The sequence below is a fragment of the Neofelis nebulosa genome, chromosome 12 (assembly GCF_028018385.1).
Source record: "Neofelis nebulosa isolate mNeoNeb1 chromosome 12, mNeoNeb1.pri, whole genome shotgun sequence".
In the NCBI taxonomy this organism is placed as follows: domain Eukaryota; kingdom Metazoa; phylum Chordata; class Mammalia; order Carnivora; family Felidae; genus Neofelis; species Neofelis nebulosa.
In genome coordinates this window covers 26,381,372-26,405,684 of record NC_080793.1, presented here as the reverse complement: position 1 = coordinate 26,405,684, position 24,313 = coordinate 26,381,372, and the positions used below count along the sequence as shown (strand labels likewise).

The 24,313-nt window shown below is 40.8% G+C and overlaps 1 protein-coding gene and 1 long non-coding RNA gene across 3 annotated transcripts in view; one reads left to right on the top strand and one right to left on the bottom strand.

Moving 5' to 3' along the window:
• Positions 1-17,342, bottom strand: part of LOC131491537 (uncharacterized) — a 210,361-nt gene extending 193,019 nt beyond the window's left edge. Inside the window, exon 1 of one of the 2 annotated variants that reach the window (XR_009251508.1) lies at positions 17,023-17,342. This is a non-coding gene — a long non-coding RNA (uncharacterized LOC131491537). The remainder of the gene's footprint in view (positions 1-17,022) is intronic. The other variant, XR_009251509.1, reaches the window with a different exon arrangement.
• A 343-nt stretch (positions 17,343-17,685) lies between these two features.
• The window catches only part of RAD23B (RAD23 homolog B, nucleotide excision repair protein), a 47,586-nt gene continuing 40,958 nt past the window's right edge, over positions 17,686-24,313 (top strand). The window contains exon 1 of the mRNA XM_058694664.1: positions 17,686-17,816. Coding sequence (XP_058550647.1) covers positions 17,751-17,816 — 66 coding nt within the window. The 5' untranslated portion in view covers positions 17,686-17,750. The remainder of the gene's footprint in view (positions 17,817-24,313) is intronic.

The following is a 24,313-nucleotide window of genomic DNA, read 5'->3' as shown; positions in this document are numbered from 1 at the left end:
TCAAAGTGGGGCAAGACTGAGCTGGGTAAAATGTGTACAGAGGATTTTAGGAAGCTAGACTTGAACACTTTTTTTTTTTTAAATATAGGCATAATTCCACAAGTTTTCAAAAGAAGACAAAACCAGGAAGTGCTCAGAAACATGACTCTGGGCAATTCCAATGAGGAGAAAAAAGGTGGGGAGATTCTTAAAAAAAAAAAATCAAAGTGATGGCATAGAACTCTTTAAGCTACGATACAGATTAAATATTTAGAAACATGGAGGTAAATGGTAATGCTACAAGACTGACCTGGAACCACACAAATAGCAGGAATGTTAAAATCCTAAAAGAATCAAAGCACAAAGCATGCAAAAATGGTAAGGACCAGAGAATAGTGTTATGGGACCAAAGGAATTATGATGAGGGATGGCAGAAAGGTTGTATTGTTTCTCAAATGATGTTACGTTCGTTTAGGCTCTGATTAGCACTGTGATTTGAGGCTGAAAACACAAGTGTATGAGTATGGTGAAATCCAAGTCTGGGGAAAATGTTACTGATCCCTTTGGGAATCTAATCTGAGACCAGACGTGGTGGTCCACGTGGATCAAGTGGCATACATTTGCCCGTCTGCAAACTTTCTTCTTACTATTACTAACGGTATTTCAACAAGTTGATCTTCAAATTATTGCAGAAGCTACAAGGTATCATTCTTTTTGGTCAGAAGAATTTCCTCCAGTTGCATTCTCTCTTTTACTATCAGAGTTTTAAAACTGGATACATCGAGGGGCCCCTGGGTGGCTCAGTTGGTTAAGTGTCCAACTCTTGATTATGGTTCAGGTCATGATTTCACCACTGTGAGCTTGAGCCCTGAGTTGGGCTTCCTGCTGGGTGCAGAGCCTGCTTAAGATTCTCTCTCCCTCTCCCCCTGCCACTGTAAGTAAGTAAGTTATGTAAGTAAATTAATTAATAAAACCAGAAACATCTAATTGAAGGCATAACACTAACTAGCTACAAAAGGATAGTCCTCAGCAGGATCCTGTTTATTTCTGTAGGCCAAGGAATCTTAATTAAGGTACTCCACCTTTACCAATGAAAACTGAAATATGTTGGAGTTTCTTAAAATTTGCCTAGAGTGGTTTCTCTTGAAAGGACTTGCAAAAATGAGTGTCATCTTTTATAATAACTATGGAGTTAGCTCATAATCGATACACCATTTCTTTAAGCTTATTTATTTTGAGCGAGAGAGCGTACACACAAGTGGGGGAAGGGGCAGAAAGAAAGGGAGAGAGGGAATCCCAAGCAGGCTCCAAACTGTCAGCATGGAGCCCAACATGGGGTTCAATCTCACAAACCGTGAGACCATGACCTGAGCTGAAATCGAGTCGGGCGCTTAACCAACTGGCACCCCTCAATACACCATTTTATGAAGTTCAAGAAGAGGCAAAACTGGTCTGTGAGGATATAAATTGTAATAGTGGTTGCCAAGATAGATGGAGCAAGGATAAGATAGAAAGGGACCCTAGTGAACTTGCTAGGATGATGGCATATTCTATTTTTCAACTGGAATGTTGATTACATGGATATATGCATTTGTCAAAACTCATCAAACTGTCACTGTATGTAATTACCCCTGTATAGAATACATGAAAAGAATGTAATAAATCTGGGTAGTGAGATGAAGAGAAAAAAGAATGATTTTTCTATGATGACTTGACAGTAATTAAATGAAGTTAACACGGTCAAGGAATCAGAGAAAACTAGAGGCTCAGAACTTAAAATTCAGCAGTGCTCTTGAAGTGGACTTAGGGAAAAGCAAGTTTCACCAATGCCCGTGAGTTGTTAATTTCCCATTGGCAAAGTTTTCCAGATTGTGAAGAAATGGCATCACTACCTTTTGTCCAAGTACCAGTGGTTTACAAACTTCCATGCACATAAATATCACTGTGGGTGCTTGTTAAAAACGAAGTTTCTGGAGTGCCTGGGTGGCTCAGTAGGTTACGCGTTTGACTTCAGCTCAGGTCATGATCTCATGGTTCATGAGTCTGAGCCCCACGTTGGGCTCTGTGCTGACAGCTAAGGAGCCTGCTTTGGACTCTCTCTCTCTCTCTCTCTCTCTCTCTCTCTCTCTCTCTCTCACACACACACACACACACACACACACAAATAAACATTACAAAAAATTTTTTAAAAATGTAGTTTCTGGGTCCATACCTGGAAATTATGGCAAGGTAAATCTACGTTAGTGCCTAGGAACCTGCATTTAATAAATACCCTTGGTAAGGTTTTTCTTAATGTTTATTTATTTTTGAGGGAGGGAGGGGCAGAGAGGGATACACAGAATCCAAAACACTCTCCAGGTTCTGAGCTGTCAGCACAGAGCCCGACGTGGGGCTCAAACCTGAGTCGATCATGAGCTGAGTCAAAGTCAGACACTCAACCGACTGAGCCACCTACGCACCCCCCCTTGATGAATCTGAGCAGGAACTACTCATGGACCTACACTTTGAGAAACACTTCATTTGATAATCAAATCATAAAACTGGCTACTACTTCCTCTAACTTCAGGCTCTCCAGGCGACATTCTGATAATAAGGCATTTTTCCATGCCTTCACAGAAAAAAATATGTTGCTTCACAGAAAACATGTATTCCAGCTCGTGTGACAGCACTCTTTCTCATTCTAAATAATAAATAGGCATTGGTTTTGTAGTTACAGTTTGGTGACCTTGGTAAATATTGACTTGCCCCTTATAAATGGATGTGCTTACCACGTGATACGGAAAAATTGTGCTTCTTGAATTGTGAGAAACAGAAATGTGATGTGTGCCAAATTTACTGAGATAAAGGGTATTTCCAAAAGTTCCTGTTTAAAGAATACCTATGCCTGACATCATTATGGCCGTTACGTTCTCTCTTTTTTTCTAATTAATAAACTTTATTCTTTTAGAGCAGTTTTAGGCACACAGCAAAATGAAGTAGGAAGTACAGAGAGTTCCCATATATCCCCTATCCTCCCTGCCAACACAACGTTCCCACTATGGATATTCTGTACCTCGGCTGTATATTTGTTATGTTCAATGATGCTACACTGACACATCGTTATTACTCAAAGTTCATAGCATAAGTCAGGGTTCACTCTGTGTCGTACATTTTAAGGGTTCTGACAAATGTTATGTTCTTTTAAGCAATTAAACTTAACAATAAGCATCTGTAAATTAATTTTTCATTCTAAACCTAATTCGATGGATTTTTCAATGATTTGTGTTGCGGTTTCTGAGTCTAAATAAATGTTCATTACTGACATTTTGGAAAGTGGGAACATATAAAAAAAATTACCAGTTATTCTACCACTCTGGGCTCACCACTGTGAATATTCGAATTTTTTTCTTCAAGTCATTATTCTATCTTTATGTACACGTATTTTTTAATTTTTTTAAAAATTTTTTAAAATTTTATTTATTTTGAGAGAGACAAGTGAGTGCGAGCTGGAAAGGGGCAGAGAGAGGGACAGAGAGGGAATCCCAAGCAGGCTTTGCACTGTCAGCACAGAGCCCAACGTGGAGCTCAAACTCATGAACCGCGAGATCATGACCTGAGCTGAAACCAAGAGTCATACGCTTAACCGACAGAGCCATCCAGGTGTCCCTATGTACGTGTATTTATCATGGTGGTGGTAATGGTTGTTGTTTATTTATTTATAAAACTGGGATTATACTATATAAACATCTCCCAACATTGCATCATTGTATCATATTTTAATAATATTAACTCTCCTCTTATCTGATTTTCATCTTTCTTTTTGTATTTACCACCACCTTACATATTTGTTTGCCTATTTTTTGTCCCTTCCTGAATGAGTGTTCCAGGATAGTAGTTATTCCATGAGAGAGTTCTGCTCACTATGAAAAGCCAGTATCTGTAATAATAGTATCTGACACACGTTATTCATATATATTTGCAGAATGAATGAATACATGAATGAGTGGCATTTTATTCTATCAGTAAATATGCTCCAAAATCATGATTTATAATGCTTAAGCAGTCATATACAATGTACCTTGTTGAATGCTCTCCTAGCATTCAACAGTAAGGCCACTTCCACCTTCCCATTTTTATTATTATAATTAATAATGATATGTACATCTAACTTACAAAAGGGAGTTCTTTTTTCTGAATATTTCCCTAGGACAAATACCCAGAAATAGAGTTATTCTGTCAAAAATTATTTAAAAAAATTTTTTAAGTTTATTCATTTATTTTTGAGGGAGAGAGAGAACAAGCAGGGAAGGGACAGAGACAGAGGAAGACACAGAATCTGAAGCGGGCTCCAGGCTCTGAGCTGACAGCAGAGAGCCTGATGCAGGGCTCAAACCCATGAACCACCAGATCATGACCTGAGCTGAAGTCAGATGCTTAACCAACTGAGCCACCCAGGCACCCCCCAAAATTATAAAAAAATCTTAAAGACTGTTTCACGTATTGCTAGCTTCCAAGAGTGTGTAGGGGACCAGAATAGGCCACTCCAAAATACACCACTTTGGCATAAGGATTATTATTAGCTGGAGGCAAAACTGACAGAGGCAGAAAGAAGCCTACCTGGAGCTTCCCTTATCTAACTAAAAGCAGGAACTTCTGAGAAATGAGGACTGCCATAACTCACCTCTCCCAGGGAAGTTTTATAGCCATGAAAAGGACAGAAAGCCAACACTGAGATGGACCTCCACAAACAAACCTTACTCCATTAGTTTCCCCCAAATATTTACCTTCCCACAGTTGGTCACCCTTAGAAGCCTACAGCCCTTTTCCTTTATCCTGTCACTTCTCTATGAATTTACTGTGCTTTGCTAAGATGCCATATAAGCCCAAGTTCTAACCACCTCTTTGAGTTATTTATCACTGAGTTCTCCTACATGTATGTGCAACGTATGTGTTAATAAAATTCTTTTGTTTTTCTCTTCTGAATTTGTCTTTAGTTGGTCTAATCTGCAAGGGCCCAGCCAACGACCCTAAGATGGATAGAGGAAAAAAGCTCTTTTCCTTCCCTATAAGTGTAAAAGAGGAAGCTGACACAACTTTTAAAGGCTTAGATCCAAATGGCACAGCATTACTCTCACTGATGTACTGGTTAAAGTCCAGCTTTGAAATGGCAGGGACTATACAAGCACATGAGTGCCAACAAGCCTAGTTCACTGGGAACATTTCTGTGCAACTATTACATCACCCTTTTTGGTTTCCCAGAGTTCTTATGGCTTTTCTTTCTTTTTTTTTTTTTTTCAAATATATGAAATTTATTGTCAAATTGGTTTTCATACAACACCCAGTGCTTATCCCTTATGGCTTTTCTTTTGATTGTATTATTTCAAAAAGATTTGGAGAAGTGAAAAAAAAGTATTCTTCATTTTAATTCACCATATTCAAAGTAGAAGTTGAGTATTTGCTTTGAAAATGGCTATGTACTTTATTTTTTGGTATTTATATTATTCTCTCTCTCTCTCTATATATATATATATGTATGTATTATGTAATACATTTACAATAATCCTCATTCTCCAATCCCATCAATTGAAAAAGCAATTTTTCTTTGAGAATGAAATCCCTTAGAATAAGAATATATTAAATTCCATAATTAAAAAAAATTTTTTTTAAATGCCTATTATGAGCTGGTCTTACAATTAAGATGCACAGTAATATTTTCAATTCAATTCAATAGTCAGTAACCACAAAGCATTTATTTTTTTAAAGCATATTGAGCTCTTATTAAATACATGGTATGTAAGAGATATAAAAAATTATAAGACACAGTGCTGTCTTCAAGGGACCTTGCATTATGGAAAATTATCAAATGTAATAAAAATGAACATCTAGTATCCACATGCAAAAGAAGGAAATTGGCCCCTCTATAACACTGTATGCAAATGAGACTCAAAATGGATCAAAGACCTAAACATAAGATCCAAAACTACAAAACTTCTGGAAGAACACATAGGGGAAGCCTTCATGACATTGGATGTGATGATGATTTCTTGGACATGACACCAAGAGCATGAGCTACAAAAGGAAAAATACAGTGGACTGCATGAAAATGAGAGTTTTGTGCATCAAAGTACACTGGTATGGTCTAAATGTTTGCGTTCCCTCAAAATTCACATGTTGAAATCCTGACCCCCAAGGTGATTGTATTAGGAGGTGGGGCCTCTGGCATATGATGAGATCATCAAGGTAGAGCCCTCATGAATGAGATTACTGTCCTGATTATAAAAGGGACTCCAGAGACAGCCCTCATCCCTACTGCCATGTAAGGACACTACAGAAAGACGGCCATCTATGTACCAGGAAGAGGGCTCTCACCATCCACTGAATCTGCCAGCACCTTGATCTTGGACTCCCCAGCCTCCAGAACTGTGAGAAATAAATTTCCTTTGTTTATGAACTACCTAGTTTGCAGTATTTTGTTATAGTGGCCTGAATAGACTAAGACAGACACTGTTAATAGAACTAAAAGGCAACTCACAGGAGAAAATATTTCCAGATCACTTATCTGATAAAGGATTAACATCCAGAATACATAAAGAACTCCTATATATTGCTGTTGACAACAAAAAACACCCCAATTCAAAAATGGGCAAAGGAATTGAACAGATATTTCTCCAAAGAAGATATGCAAATGGCCATGAAGCAATGAAAAGACACTCATCACTAATCATTAAGGAAATGCATATCAAAACCACAATGTGATACCACCTCACACCTGTCAGAATGGTTATTACTAAAACAAACAAAACAAAACAGAAACAAAATGAAACAGAAAAAAACAAGTGTTGGCAAGGATGTGGAACAATTGGAACCCTTGCGCATGGCTGGCAGAAATGGAAAATGGTGCAGCCACCACAGAAAACGGTATGGCCGTTCTTCAAAAAATTCAACATAAAAATATCACTTCACCCAGTAATTCTACTTCTGGTTATATACCCAAAAGGATTCAAAGCAGAGATTTGGATAGATATTTGTACATCCATGTTCACAGCAGCATTATTCACAATAGCCAAAAGGGAGAAAAGAAAGCAAATGTCCATCGGATGAATGGAAAAACAAAATACGGTATATACCTACAAAGGAATATTTTTCAGCCTTGAAAAGGAAGGAAATTCTGGTGAACTTTGAAGAAATTATGCTAAATGAAATAAACGAGACACAAAAGGACAAATATTGTACGATCCCGTTGATATTATATACCGAGAGTAGTCAAAGTCATAGAAGCACAAAGTAGAAGGGTGGTTCCAGGGACTGCGAAGGGAAGGAATGGAGAGTTGGTTGCTGGGCACAGAGTTTCCATTTGGGAAAATGAAAAGCTTCTGGAGATAGATGGTGAAGATGGTTGCACACAATGTGAATGTGCCTAATGTCTCTGAACTGTACATTTAAAAAAGGTTAAGATTGGGGCGCCTGGGTGGCTCAGTCGGTTAAGCGGCCGACTTCGGCTCAGGTCATGATCTCGCGGTCTGTGAGTTCGAGCCCCGCGTCGGGCTCTGTGCTGACCGCTCAGAGCCTGGAGCCTGTTTCAGATTCTGTGTCTCCCTCTCTCTCTGACCCTCCCCCGTTCATGCTCTGTCTCTCTCTGTCTCAAAAATAAATAAACGTTAAAAAAAAAAAATTTTTAAAAAAGGTTAAAATGGTAAATTTTGTTCTGCATATTTTACCACAATAAAAAAAATAAACATAGAATAGAAAGTGATAAATGCTAAAAAGGCACAAGTAACCTTTCCCTAGGGTTTTCTTCAGACATGGTATCTAGGATTTCAATCCTATTTCCACCCTGATTCTTCTTACCCGCCTGCCCACATCTGCTTTATTTGTCCTTATCACCATCTAATATTCTATAAATTTAACTTTATTTTTATTGTCTGCTTTCCTCCTTAGAATGTAAGCTCCATAAAGGTAGAAATCTTTGCCTAATTTATTCACTGCTTTATCTGCAGTGACTTGAACACACAGTAAATGTTCAGTAAACATTTGTTGAATGAGTAGACGAAGTGTTGAGGCAATTGAGAAGAAAGAAAAATAATTAACTGGGGCGCCTGGTTGGCTCAGTCCGTTGACCGTCCGACTTAGGGTCAGGTCACGATCTCACGCCTCATGGGTTCAAGCCCCATGTGGGGCTATGTGCTGACAGCTCAGAGCCTGGAGCCTGCTTCGGATTCTGTGTGTCTCTCTCTGTCCCTCCCCCCACTTGTGCTCTGTCTCTGTCTCTCTCTCTCTCTCTCAAAAATGAATAAACATTAAAAAAAAAAAAAAAAGAAAAATAATTTACTGAGCAGTTAAAGGAAATACTCTAAGAGAACAGGGAATTAAATGTACTTTTAAGGATGAGCGGGATTTGAATTCATGAAAGGCACAAGTGATTTGTCCATCACAATGGCAAAAAGAGAAAATAACAGAGCCTGTTAAGTGTTGGCTGGGGGCGGGGAACTAGTAATCTCAAACAGTGTTGATAGGAACATACGTTGACATAGCAGTTTGGATAGAATTTTGGTGGGGTCTATTAAATTTAAAATACACAATGTCTAGGACCCAGCAACCTCACTTCTTTGCATCTTTCATAGAAAAATTCTTAGACATGTGCACAGAGGAGGAAAACTGAAGCACAGCAAGATTAAGTAACTTGATCAGGGTCATCTCATAATTGACATGAGGGTTAAAAGTTAATCTAGCAGGCATTTAGAAAAACACCTGGCACATAATAAGCACTATTAATTGTATTTTCCCATGCATTTTCTGTATAAACCTTGTATGCTTTTGCTTAATTGGATCATAATGCTTTGTTTTCCAGTTTGTGAGTAATTTATACATTAAGGATATTAAATTTGTCACATGTTGAAATATTTTTCAGTTGGTTGTATGCTTTTTATTCTGTTCACACTGTTACTACATGATGACATCATAAAATCTTTATGTTGCCAATTCTATTAATTATTTATAATTTTATATATAGCTAGTTTTTTTTTTTAATGTTTGTTTATTTTTGAGACAGAGAGAGACAGAGCATGAACGGGGGAGGGGCAGAGAGAGAGAGGGAGACACAGAATCAGAAGCAGGCTCCAGGCTCTGAGCCATCAGCCCAGAGCCTGACGCGGGGCTCAAACTCACGGACCGCGAGATCGTGACCTGAGCTGAAGTCGGACGCTTAACCGACTGAGCCACCCAGGCGCCCCTATAGCTAGTTCATATATGAGGTAGAAACTGTAAAACCAATTTCATGTAACAATAAATACTCAAGAAAAGAGGTATCAGTGGGACTCAAGAAAAGAGGTATCAGTGGGACAACTGCTATATGAACTTCAAACACTTTGGGTCCTGGGGCTCTTCTTGATTAATATAGTGCAACAATTCTGCAAAAACATAGGCAGGCATATATTACAAAACCACAAATAATAAACATGGGTCCAGGACAAAGGAATGCATACTTCCCATTGAAAGATTTAAAAAACATGCTTTTTGGGGCGCCTGGGTGGCGCAGTCGGTTAAGCGTCCGACTTCAGCCAGGTCACGATCTCGCGGTCCGTGAGTTCGAGCCCCGCGTCAGGCTCTGGGCTGATGGCTCGGAGCCTGGAGCCTGTTTCCGATTCTGTGTCTCCCTCTCTCTCTGCCCCTCCCCCGTTCATGCTCTGTCTCTCTCTGTCCCAAAAATAATAAATAAAAACAAAAAAAAAACCAAAAAAAAACCATGCTTTTTAAATGCTCTGAAGTTTCTTCAGAGAAGCTTGTAGAATTATATTAACTTACTCATGGTTTCCTTTAAAACAATATTCTAGTTCTCATACAATTTTCAGAACATTTGGCCAATATACAGATCAGATAACCAACTGTGAAAGAGAGAGAGAGAGAGAGAACTGAAAAGACGCTGAGTCCCTGTGCCCATCTTTCCCACCCTACCTAGAGTCAATCAAGCCACACTGCCTTCCTGGAGCCTGCCCCAATCCCAGCACTCTACACAGTTACTTGTTTGTTTCCCCCAGTAACCTCCTAAGGGCAGAGACAGAGCCTCGCTAGACCTATGTAGGGCCTGGCATATAATTGTTTCCCAATGAATACTGGAGAATAAATGATAATAAACTCATTAGCAAATAAACATGATTTCAACAAAAAGCCAGCTCTGATTTTTAGCTCCAAAGACAAGTCAGGTATATTTGAAATAAATCATAAATTAAAATCAACTTTAGCTAGAAATGAAAAAACCTGTTGAATGAGAAAAAAACAACGTTGAGCTGGGAAAAACGAGAAAACAAAAGAACCCAAACTGTTTAAACACACTGAACTTTAGCAAAAGATCTATTTCACAATTTATTGCTAACGGTTTTTCTAGTCTTGCAAAACTAATGGGAAAATCAGTTCAAATGAGAAAAAGGAATGTTGGGTTGTGTAAATAATACTGTTTAAACATAAAACATGTGAATGCCAGGCCTTTGCCCCACTGGTTGGCTGACTACACCGTTAAATCAACTTTTCAAGTCATAGTTAGATAGCTAAGCTGAGAAAAGTAGTTTTGGAGATAATGTGTATAAAAGTTGAAATTCTAGAGGTTAAAAGCCACCTATATGGCTAAAGGGCTTTCCAAAAGGTTGTTACAAATCGTAAACTCACTAGTAAACTATGGAAACACTTTTCCCATATACTTTTGATATTTTTGGAGGTTACTAAGTCTTAATTGTTAATTTTAACACAAAAGTGTCACCTTTGTTTTAATTTGCCTTTATTCCTGGGAGGCTCAATTTTCTTCTTTTTCTGTTCCAGGTACTTTTCCTGATGTTTAAAGAATGTGAGTGACAAAACAAAGATCCCTGTCATCTAGCAGGGGAGACAGACACTACACAAGAAACACAACAGATAAAGTTGCATGTAAGAAAACAGTTAACTTAATAGGGAAAAGAAGGAAAGCAGAGTAAGGGGCATGGGGAATGCTGGATGGGGAAGCGTGGGGCATTATCATTATGTCATATTAAATAAGATGATAAAAGGGACAGGGTAGGTTTCACTAAGAAGATGAACTTCGAACAAAGATTGTAGTAGGTGAAGGAGAGGGCAGATATCTATCTACAGAAGAGTGTTTCAGGGAGAGAACAAAAGACCCAGGTGGGAGTGGACCTGGCCAGTTCAAGGGATAGTAAGGGGGCCAGTGCAGCGGGAGCACAGTGAAGTCAGGGAATTATGTAGCTAATAAAGTCAGAAAAGTAATGAGGAGGAAGGAGGAAGGGCATTGTAAAGTCTTGGGATTTTACTGACTGAAGTGGGGAGCCATTACAGAGTTTTGAGTGTAAATGAACTGACCTGGGTATTGTAGTTAAAATAGACTTTTAGGAGGCAAGAGTAGAAACATCATGGGCACATAAATGGGTGAGTGTGGTGGCAGAGATGGAGACTAGGCATGACCTTGCAGTAAGGCTGTTCTAGCTACCATCACCTCTGAATATCCAAACTGCCAGAAAGATTAGTGTTTAATTCTTGGTATGGTACTATTCTCTGAAGGATCAACCAGGCAGTTGGTGGCAAGTTGACTGTCTTGGGCCCCGTGCATACCGGGGGTCAATTTGTTCTCATAAGAATAGACATTTATTCTTGGTATACGTTTACATCTCCTGCCAGCAGAGCTTTAGCCTGTAGCAGTGTACAGGAGTTTACAGAGCACCTGATCCATAAACACGGAACCTCCAGGCATCATAGCATCCAACCAGTGACCCACTTCGTACCGGAGGTCTGGGAGCGATCTCATGATCATAGGACCCATTGGTCTTTTCATATACCACCCTCTGCAGAGGAGCCAACCCGAGAGAGCAATGGAATGACTTGCTGATGGTACAACTGAAGTAACATCTCAGACGGAATACTGTGCAAGAACAGGGTTTCATTCTCCAGAATGCAATCTATACACTGAATCAGAGAAGCCTATAGGGCACTGTTTCCCCAGTAGGAAGACTATTTGGGTCTAGGAACCAAGGTAGGGAAGCAGGAGTGGTCCCATTTACCAATCCCAGTGACCTACTGGGTACCTTTCTGCCCCCTGGAGGGCCACCCTACAGAAGCAATGCCCTTGTAATAAAGAGCACTACCAACCACAAAGAATAAATTCCCTAATTTCACTCTCTTTGCTCACTCCTATCTCCTGCAGGGACTCCCCAGGAAGTCAGTTGTGGTAGTCCACATAGGTCAGCCTTCTTGGAGCCAATTGCTGAGGAAAGAAGAGGGAAGAAAGAATGATGGGAGGAAAAGGAATGAAAGGTATCTGGCACATTCTCTATAGCAACTCTACTTTTCTGAACACTATTGACCCTCTTCATGTGCTTTTTGTTTTTGTTTCTTTTAATTTTTTAAAGTTTATTTATTAGTTTTGAAAGAGAGCATGCGCGAGTAGGGGAGGCTCAGAGAGAGAAGGAGAAAATCCCAAGCAGGCTCCTCTGTCAGCACACAGCCCAACGTGGGGCTCGAACACATGAACTGTGAGATCATGCCTGAGCCTAAATCAAGAGCTGGATACTTAACTGACTGAGCCACGCAGGTGCCCCAATCCTCTTCGTGTGTTTTTTAAAAAATAGCACTTATCACCTGATTGTAGATATCTTTGATTTTTAGTTCTTTATCTATTATCCCACTAGAATATAAACTCCATGAGGGCAGGGACTTTGTTTTGTTCCCTATTGTATCCACAGCACCCAGAACAGTTCCTGGCATGGAGAGAGTCTCAACAACTATTTGCTGAACGAATAGCTTGAAGTCTGGCATTTTTGCCGTAAGTCAGCAGTTGCTAAATCTCTGCTTGCTCATCTACTTCTCTGAAATCATTTGACTGATTTCCAAAAATGCAAGCAAAATTACCAACCTTGTTATCAAGTATTTGGAATTAACAACTCTTACCCATCTTTTTATCCTGCAAAATAGCTCGTGAAGAAGGCTTTATCCTACCAGGCCTTACTCATGAGCAAACTCACCTCAGTGGCCTTTGCAGGGACAGTTGGGGAGTGAGGTCCTATCATCTATCATGTGAACTGTGGGACTCTGAGTAAAGGCAACTACATCTTCCAAGGAGGCATACAGCCTGTCCAACCTGTGCTATTGGGCCAAGAGTGGTTATGCCTGGCATACAGTTTTTCCAGAAATTAAAAGAAAACAAAAACAACCTTTTATCTGAACACTGGACTTTAGAAAATGTATCAGGTGAATCTTTCAATTGGCATTTAAAATCTACTGTTGCCACAACTATTTGAAAGAATATATTCTCATATATGTATCTAGAAAATTTCTAAAGACCTTCAAAACGGTGGTTATTTCTAGATATTTCTAGAATATTTCTAAATCAATATTTCTAAATATTGATTTATTTTGCCACAAGCAAAAGATTTTTTTAAAAATATACTCCAATATATGGAGAGGCATTTCTCACTGCCCTTTTACTTCAGATGGATAACAGTAGTTGTAGCAGGAAAGGTTTTAATTATAACAAATAAATACAATAAATAAAAATATAATAAATTTAATATAATAAAAGGTTATGTTATAATAACAGTAAGTTATAACTTCATATTATAAGTGAGTGAAATTTATAAAATATATTATAACAAAACTACAACAAATTATAAAATGTTTTCACAGGCTTTCTTACAACTATTTAAATTTCAACTAAAATGACTGTTAACTAAAGTTCCTTCACCATTTTTTCAGCCAATTCATATTGAGCATTCACATTGCACTATACTTTATTTATTTATTTATTTTTTTAATTAATTAATTTATTTATTTTTTAATATATGAAATTTACTGTCAAATTGGTTTCCATACAACACCCAGTGCTCATCCCAAAAGGTGCCCTCCTCAATACCCATCACCCACCCTGCCCTCCCTCCCACCCCCCATCAACCCTCAGTTTGTTCTCAGTTTTTAACAGTCTTTTATGCTTTGGCTCTCTCCCACTCTAACCTCTTTTTTTTTTTTTTTCCCTTCCCCTCCCCCATGGGTTTCTGTTAAGTTTCTCAGGATCCACATAAGAGTGAAACCATATGGTATCTGTCTTTCTCTGTATGGCTTATTTCACTTAGCATCACACTCTCCAGTTCCATCCACGTTGCTACAAAAGGCCATATTTCATTCTTTCTCATTGCCACGTAGTATTCCATTGTGTATATAAACCACAATTTCTTTATCCATTCATCAGTTGATGGACATTTAGGCTCTTTCCATAATTTGGCAATTGTTGAGAGTGCTGCTATAAACATTGGGGTACAAGTGCCCCTATGCATCAGTACTCCTGTATCCCTTGGATAAATTCCTAGCAGACATTGCACTATACTTTAAAGATACCATTTTGAGCAAGATTGACACAACACCTGGCCTCATGGAGCTTACAAATGAGTTGGGAGTCAGTCAACATACACTACTGAGCACCTACTGTGTTCCAGGCACTGTTCTAGGTGCTTGGGAAAGACCATGAGTAAGGCAAATGAGTTCCTGCCCCTAAAATACAGAGATGGGAAGCGAGTAGTATTGTGAGACAGGCCATAAACAGGTTGAAAAATAATAATTTCAAGTTGGTCCATGAAAAAATTTAAGCCAGGGTAATGTTGCACCTATCTCACGTAGTTTTGTTGGGGCCCAAATGAAATTATCCACATAAACAGATTAGGATGGAGCCTCGCCTAGAGGGTTATTATACGTTTATTATAGATCATTGCAGTTTTTGGAGAAATGCTCTCCAAGGAAGTAAAATAGGACCTGCAATCTGAATGATGAAAAGGAGTTAGCCATTCAAAGATGTAGGAAGACAGTTTCAGGCTGAAGTGACCATTACTGCAAACTGCAGAGGTGAGAACCAGCTTAGCCTGCTTGGAGCATGAGAGAAAGCTGGTGCAGAGGGATGGCAGTGAATAAGCCAGAGACAGAAGAAAAGAGATGAGGCCAGAGAATCTGGCAGGACTCAGACCATGTGAATTCTTAAAAGCCAGGTAAAGAGTTTGAATTTTATTCTCAAGTGTAATTAGGTATTAAGAATAGATGTGAGGGGTGCCCGGGCGGCTCAGTTGGTTAAGCATCCAACTATGGCTCAGGTCATGATCTCACAGTTCGTGAGTTCAAACCTCACATCAGGCTCTGTGCTGACAGCTCAGAGCCTGGAGCCTGCTTCGTATTGTGTCTCCCTCTCTCTGCCTCTCTCTCTCTCAAAAATAAATAAACATAAAAAAAAGAATAGATGTGACATGATTTGATTTACAGTTGAAAAGACTACTCTGATTGCTGGGGAGGCTAATGGGGAAAAGAATAGAAGTGGAGTTGGGAGGCAGGTGAAAGATAATGACGGGTTAGCCTAAGGCTGTACAATTAGAAATGGTAAAAATGGCTGAATTTGGGATATAATTTGGAGAATAAAGTTGACAGGACTCGATAATGGATTAGATATGGTGGATGGGAAGACAGGAACAAAGGAGAGATTTACCAGGGATGATGACTAGATTTTTGATCTGAGCACCTGGGTAGACACTGGTATCGTGAACTAAAATGGGGGAAGACTGGGAGAAAAGCAGGTTTCAGGGGGAAGAGAGGTCCAGACAAAAATCAATGGTTCTGTTTGGTTGCGATAGTCTTCAGAAGGTTGTTATACTCTAAGTGAAGATATTGTTTAGGCAATTGGCTAACTCTGTCTACACCGAAGGGGACAGGTCCAAGCTGGAGGTATTTCAAAACAAAGGACAAGATCAGATCACCTGGTGACCAACAGTGGATATACAGGAATACAGACCGCAGCGGATTAGATATTGTATTACAATACAAGGAGATATGTGCTGTGAAAGGGGAAATGCCAGGTCAGTGGAGAAGGAAGTTGGTCAGGGAAAGAAAGTTCCATGGAAGAATTATATCTGAGCGCTAAGATCCAAGAAAAACCAAGCAGGGACATTATATCAGTCAGAATCATGGCACAGAGATGTAATTTGCAACTGGCCACATGGTTAGTGGTATAACTGTTATTTTCCTTTATACTTGAACCACTTTATGTCAAATGTGTACCTTACTGAGAGCAGCCGGACACCTGGAGCAAGTTCTCTGGAGTTATTCTGCTTGGGTTCAAATGCTGCATCTGTCACTTACTAGCTGGGTGACTCCAGGCACATTACTCAGCATCTCTGCACTCCACTTTTCTTATCTGTAAATGAGCATACTACAAATAGCTAACTACTAAGGTGATGCTTACTATGTTCCTTGTACTAAGTTTTTACATACGTTATTCAACACCCCCCTCCAAAATCAATGGAGTTGAGTTATTATTATCTGTGCCTTACTGATGAGGGACTGGAAGCACATTTACCCATTCCAATATTTATCGTGTGCCTGCTGTCAGGCACGTTTCTTCACACATCGGTTAACACAACAAAATCCTCGCTTTTGTGCAGTTTCAGTCTGGGGTTTGAGGAAAAGAACGATGACAAACTTAATAAATATGTATATTATCTAGTAATTATAAGATGATAAATGCTATAGAGATAACAGAACAGGACAATAAAGCTAGTGTAGTTACGGTTTTCAGCCGAGTATTAGGGTAGACCTCACTGAGAAGGTGACTTTTGAGCAAAGGTTTGAAGGAGGCGAGACAGTGAGCCGCCACTCAAGCATCTGGGTAAAGAGGACTCAGGAGCGGGCACAAGTGCAAAGGCAGGCTCTCAGGCAGGAGCACGTGCCTAGTACCCACCAACCACCCAAGCGCAAGGGAGAGGAGGGAGACGTGGTGAAAGGCAAGGGCTATGTATCCAGCTGCAAGCAGTCTGACTTCTGGGTGACAGCAGCCACTGGACAGTTCCGCCCAGAGGAGTGAAAGAACTTGACCTCCTATATCGGTCCTTCTATTTACGCCCAAGGTCCACCCAGGCAGTGTGGCACAGGGGTCTGCGCTCTCAGGAGTAAAGGATCAGAGTCGTCACCACAGTGGCTCATCCACACGGCAAGCGCCCAGTAAGCGCCGGCCCAGTACCGTGGTTACCACGATCCTTTCATTCAAACCCCGCCTCAACCTACCGCCCTCCTGTTCCCCAGCTCCAGAGCTCGGCTTCCACTTAGCGCGGTCTCCACGTAGCGCTTCCCCGGCTACGGATTGCGCAACTCAGGCAGCCGGGAGGAGCCTGGACGTAGGCGGAGCAGCGACCGGCGGGAGAACGCCCCGGGTGCAGACGCCACAAGGAAGCCCCGACAGCCCTCGAGACGCCCACTGACTGCGCCTGCGCACGCTCGATCCAGGCCGCCGACATTCCAGAGCCGCAATCCGTCCAGCCCCAATTCCGGGGCGGAGTTCTTGGCTGCGCCTGCGCACAGCCTCGCCGCACCCTACGCCTGCGTGCTTAGCCAGCTCGGCCCCATCCCCCAGATTTTTTCGGGTGGGGGAGGGGGCGCGTCTCGGCGAGTCACGTTGATGGCGGCCACCAGCTTGTGGTGAGCTAGCGGATTCTCTGCTTGTCTCGCAGACCCCTCGTGCCTCTTGGACTCAGTGGCTGGCGCCGGGCGCGTGAGGAAGCACGGCGGCCCAAACTCTCGGGGAAGGCCGCAGTCGCGGAGGCAGCGGCGCGGCCCGGGCCCAGGGCTGGGGGAGAGGCCGCTCCGCAGGGCGAATGTGACAAGCCCCCACCCCCACCGCCTTCCTCCCGAGTGCGCTAGGAGCGCGGGCGACCCCGGGGCCCCGCCAGGCCACAGACCCCGCCCAGCGGCCAGCACCCGGAGCAGGCCCGGCAGCGGAGCTGCGCGGCGGCACCATGCTGGTCACCCTGAAGACCCTCCAGCAGCAGACCTTCAAGATCGACATAGACCCCGACGAGACGGTGCGAGCGGTGGGGAGCGCGGGGCCCGGGCAGGGCGGGGGCGGCCGCGCGCGGGCCTCGGGGAGCGCTAGGGGGCCGCCGGGCCTGAGCCGGGGACGGTGCGGCGGTTCTGTGCGCTGGGCCTGGGCTTCAGCTCCGAGCAGGGCCCGGCAGAGCGCCCGATCGAAGAGAGCCCTCAGCACACCCGGGAGTGTGCAGCGAGCGTGGGGCTCGAGCTCCGGGAGCTGGTTAAGGCCTGAGGACTCAGGGCCGCGGCGGCGTGCGGCCCACGCGAGCCTTCGGAGTTGGCCGCAGGCTTTGTGGCAGGAGTAAGGGGAAGCAGTAGCCGGACGCCGAGGCCCTGGTGGCAGATGGCGTGGAGCACACGGCCGCCGGGCACAGGAGGCCTGGGCCCGGGAGCTCTCGGTAGTGGGGCCAGAGGGGGAGGGGAGGTCAAGGCCTCCTCGGTGATGGAGCCGGGCTCTCTGGGTGCTTAGGTGCGGGAGGGAGTTGTAGGCGTCGCCACTACCCCTGCTCGGACCTGGTTAGGCGCTAAGGTCTAGGAGGTGGTAACTGAAGATAATGAGCTTTTTAAAAAAAGCTATCAGGTTCCGTCAGCCGCAGAGCGAAAGGTGAGTGGTGAAAATGAATTATTTGCCTCTTCTCCAGAACTGGTAATCCTTTTATTTGCATATACTATCGTGAATCGTTTAGCCGCAGTTCTCCCGCCACCAAGCCCACACCCATACGTAATTCGCACTTCCAGGCCTGTGTGGTGGTGAGATTTTCTGCGTTAGAGCCCTTCAAATCCAGGCTCACACTCAACTCCAGGTTAATGACTCCTCTGTGGTAGAAGTCTTCTAATGTAGGTATTGGAAACCCTGCACCCTTCCCCCGGCCCCCAAATAACAGAATTTCAGGGAAGAAAAAAAGAAATAAAAACTTTGAATCTCTTCTGTCGTCAAACCCACGAACACTTCGAAGTCCACGTGGTAAATTCTCGTGCCATCGTCTGTATTTGTGACTGCAAGATGTCAGTACAACTTTATGCCAAGAATCTAAAAACGCCACCGGTGTAAATCTATTGCTTTTGTTTTTGAATTGTGGTTCCTGTACACCATTAAGATTGACATGTTAAGTTTAAACTAGCTACTTTTTAACAATCTATATTTAAAAAAACAGTTGATTCTATTTTTGGTGGAGATCAGGGTTCTTGGTGTTAAATAGACCAGTACCATTTGTGCCTCTAACTTATTTGCTATGTACCTGCCTTTCGGAGATGTGAGGATATAATGGTATTTAATTGGTCGTTAGTAAATGAAATCGATCATTAGCAATGGCTGTCTTTGGGTGAGGATGTAGTGTTAAGTTTTACCTGTCTCACTTAACCTCAAGTTTTCTACATCTTCAATTATTTAAGAAACAGAGTTTCCAATCTTTGTGGAATTGTGGCACAAAATAATTTTATTTCAATAATATGTAGAAGTATGCTTTGTGATAAATTCTTAAAGTACAGGAGATAGCAATTATAGATGAGTAACTTTTCAGTATCCTGAGTAACTGACAACACCCTGTGGATTGATATTACTAATAAGTCAGATTTTTCTTGAATGTTTCTTTATGGCTTAGTGTGTACTAGTAAGTTACAGGATGAAAGTTAAAGTGCAGCTGTCTGTTTAACGTTTTCAGACGAAACTTTTTATAAAATGTCTATTTGACTTTGGTTCTTTGCAGTAATACTGGTGCCACAGGAACTTTACCAGCTTGTAATGTTCTGAATTAATTCCAGAATTATTGAAGCCTCAAGGAGGTTTTTGTAAATATCTGTGGATTAATTGAAGTTATGCCCTGACTTTCTATAGCTCTACTGGCTGTTCTGTAAGATTTGTAGGCATTTTGTGCATTAATTATTTTAGAGCCAATATTGCTTTTGTATATATTCTTAACTATATTTGCTGTTTACCAGTTTATTTACAAGGGAATGTCTTATGTTACATGAATTATAAATATAATACGCTTCTAAAAGCGTATTTTTAGAAAGTTCATTGTCATGGAGATTGGCTTTTTCAGCTTTTTGTTGCTATTTTTCTAAATATAATTGTGTTACTATTTATACAAATATAAAAACTAGCATTGTTTGGAGCAAGAAATGAAAACATTTAATCGCTGATATGGAGCATTTACATTAACATGATTTGTAGGATTTCTTTCTTTTTTTTAAGATTTCATTTTTAGGTAATCTTTACACCCAGTGTGAAGCTTGAACTTACAACCCCAAGATCAAGAGTCCTGTGCTCCACCAATTGAGCCAGCCAGGAACCCCTTGTAGGATTTCATTTTAGTGGATTTAAATTTCAGAAATGTTTATAGTGATTTTTTTTAATATCTGTATATTTTTAATTTTTTTAATGTTTATTTTTGAGAAAGAGAGAGAGTACAACCAGGGGGAAGAGCAGAGAGAGGGAGACACAGAATCCAAAGCAGGCTCCAGGCTCTAGGCTCTGAGCTGTCAGCACAGAGCCTGATGCGGGCTTGAACAAACCTTGAGATCACCTGAGCTGAAGTCGGCTGCCTAACCACCCAGATGCCCCTAATATCTATTTTTGATACAGTATTTTAGTAGAATTACTGTAAGGAAAGAAACGATGAATGTTCTATTAATATAGGGAGACTCTAAGTGTCCTGTTTCTAATTTGTGGTGAAAACTAGGTAACCGGGGATATTAGAAATAGATTTTTTAATAAAGCGGAGAAAACAGGATTTTAGTGAGACCTGTAAGGAGATCCACATAAAATGAACAGTTTTTGCTCTCTGAGACTTGAGTTTTGGCTGTTCAAAGGTTTGCCCTTGTTTGATGTTTACCTAGAAGGAATTAAGAAAATTAAGTAACTTCAAGTGGCCAATATAGAAAGTCGTAAGAGCTTCAGATGTGCAAGAGCAAAAATAAAGGAAAAAAAAGGACTGGGATATAGGAATCATGAGAGTGATTCATTTGTTGAACATCTATATGTTTAGTGGTCTTTGAGTGGCAGCATTGGAGGAATACAGGCATGTTTGGACAGGGTCTGTCTGGGTCTTCTGGGAGCCTTGCTGACCTAGTGGCTCAATAGCTATAGAGTAGGAGATGTACAAAGTGGAAAAAGGAACAGGATTTGTTTTTAAATTGTTTGTGTTTGCTTTAGTTTTTGAATGCTGAAACTCCTCTCCCTCTTTTTATTTTATTTAAAAAAAAAATTTTAACGTTTATTCATTATTGAGAGTCAGACACAGAGTGTGAGCAGGGGAGGGGCAGAGAGAGGGGGAGACACAGAATCTGAAGCAGGTTCCAGGCTCTGAGCTGTCAGCACAGAGCCCAAACCTGGGCTTGAAGTCACAAACTGCGGGATCATGACCCGAGCCGAAGTCGGATGCTTAACCGACTGAGCCACCCAGGCGCCCCTCCTCTCCATCTTTTTTAACCACCAAAATTTCTTGACACTTAATCAGCCATTTTGTACCATTTGTTTGACCATTAGCACGCACTGCCTTTAGTGTTAACCAATGCAAAACAATGTTTTTATTATCACGATAGTAATGCATCCCTTATAAAATATTCAAACAAGATAGAAACAAAATGAGTAGGTTGGATGAGAAGACCATTGCTAAAAGAGAATATTCTTAATTATGTGAAGTTTTGTTTTAAAGAGATGATTTACTGTAAAAAAAATAGAAATTAGCATTCTGAGATGTCTAATAGACTGCTACTTGTATAAAATTCTTTAAAATTTTGAAAGTTGGTGGGACGCCTGGGTGGCTCAGTTGGTTAAGTGTCCGAATTTGGCTCAGGTCATGAGCTCACGGTTTGTGGGTTCCAGCCCCATGTCGGACTCTCTGCTGTCAGTGCGGAGCCTGCTTCAGATCCTCTGTCTCCCTCTCTCTCTCTGCCCCTTCCCCTCTTGGGCTCTATCTGTCAAAAACAAATAAACGTTAGAAAACAACTTTTTTTGAAATTTGGTCATGTGATGGACATTTAGAGGAAAATGGAATAGTTTTTTTTTTAAAGCTCAGATCCAAAGTCACTTAGTTTTTTCTCTTTCGCTGTTACTTCAACCCATTGCTTTAACTTCAAAAACCCTTTTGCTATTACTTCAACCCAACCCGGAACAGGTAGATTAGAACAAAATTTGAAATGATTGTAATACGTTGCAGATCTTATTGTATCTGTGAAAATGATGACAAGAAAGAATATGTGATATACAGATTTAATCCTTCAATATGCTAACCCTTGTCACTGTTGTGTGCTTTGAATAACTGGAAAAAAAAATAATAAGTCTGACATGAAACTTTAAATGAAGAAGCTGAAATGCGATTATATTAACACATCAAAGCTGTATATATACGTTGGAAGTTTTGGACAAGAAAATTGTAAAGATAAAACAGTTTTAATTACTGTAGACTGCACACTTAGCATACTGTACAGTAATCTACAAAGAATTACCTTGCTTTGTGGTTTATTTGTATAATGTTGGTGATTATGCTGTAAAATGCTGTTTTGTACTTGTATATGGTATTTGTTAGACATCATTTATTAGCAACTTGTTCCTATTGCAGTTTATTACATTTTAATATGGTTGGGCTGGAGATAGTACTTTATTATAGAAGTTTCCTAGATTATTAAAACAAGAAGAATAAATGTATTAAAATACTGTATCACAGAGATGAAATTAAGATTTGTTGGCATATTGGTAAATCACAATACTGGAAGTACCTGGGAAATCTGGTATGATTTCTGCCAGAATTTTGCTCTTCCTATACCTAGCACATAGTAGGCATTTAGTAAACATCTTTTGAATGAGTTGAATACATTCTTCTAGTGAACTATCAAGTTAGTGATCCCCCAATGTTTGTATGTTGATTTATCTAATATTTGTTGAGCACTTTAAATATCTTGTCCTGCTGTTACAGTGCATATTTTATAATGGAACAAATCCATTTAAAAACAAATTTTAATAACCAGATAATGCTAAGAGCTATATAGAGAACTGAAATAGGATGAGGTAATATGATAGTACATGACTGGGTGGCTACTTTTAAATTGACTAGTCACAGAAGGCCTTTTTGAATACAGTGACATTTAAACTGAGATCTGAATAATAATTACTCCCATGGAGAAGAGTGTTTTCTGTGGGGAAAGACCTTTTAAGAGTGTGTTTTGGGAATCAAAAAAGGCCTGTATGCTGATCTGGTAGGTGAGGGTGAAGGGAGGTAATAGATCTGAGTTAGGCAAGGGGCCAGAGCCTGTAGGACTTTGTTCTAAGGTAGGGGTTTTCAAGGTAAAATAGGAAGAAGCCTTTAGGGGATTTTAGGCAGAGGAGGAAAATTATTTCTTTTATGATTTTAAAGGTTACTTTGCTGTATGGAAAATGGATAGTAGGATGAGCAAGAGTGAAAGCACGGAGATCAGTTAGGCTTGTACTGTTGTCTTAAACAGGGTTTTGACCTGTTTAAGATATGATGAAAAGTGAATGGATTTGAGATATGTTTGGGAGAGTAGATATGAAAGAATTTTTGATGGGTTGGAATGGGGAAAATTGAGAAATAGAGGATTAAACTTAGATTTAGGTTGTATAAATTATGCGAATACTTGTGTTCTTTTCTCACATGTGGAGGGCTGGGAGTGGAGCAGGTTTGGGGTTGCGGTGGGAATTTAAGATTTAAGTTTAAGATGCTTATTAAACATTAAAGAAGAAGGGTGCCTGTGTGGCTCAGTCGGTTAAACATCCTACTCTTGATTTTGGCTTAGGTCGTGATCTTTCACAGTTGTTGGGATTGAACCCCACAACGGGCTCTGCACTGAGTGTGGAGCCTCCTTGGGATTCTCTCTCTCTCTCTCTCTCTCTCTCTCTCTCTCTCTCTCTCTCTGCCCCTCTTCCAGTTGCGCAAGCACATTCTCTCTCTTGCTCTCTCTCTTTCTCAAATAACATTTAAACATTAAAAAAAAAAAAAAAAAACTTTCAAGTAGAGATGGCAAGGAGATTTGTAATGAACCTCTGTCCCAGAGAAAAGTTTTGGTTAGAGATAGAGACCTGACAATAGGCAGCATATGTGGTTGACTTCAATCCGCGGGACTGGATGAGATTATCTAGCAGTCTTTTTCAATGCCTATTCCTTCTGAAAAATGAACCCTAAATTATCCACTATATGTAATTAATAGTATGCTTCTAGAATTGAAGAACCATGGTGAGAATGTTGCTAGGTAGTAGGATGGGTCCTGGGGTTGAAGTTGGTTTAGAATTGAAGATTTCACGTGGAGATTGGATAGTGAAGAGTCAGTCAAGGAGCAATCTTTGAGGTAGGAAGAATCCAAGAAAAAATGTTGCAAGAAGGAGGAAAGGATCAAATGTGTCTGATGCTTGAGAATTCAAAAGAGACATGCCCTTTGGTTTTGGCAGCTTGTAGTTCATTAATGACCCTGACAAGTAATCTCCATGCAGTGTTGGAGCCAAAACTTATGTTTGAGTAGATTGAGAAATGAATGG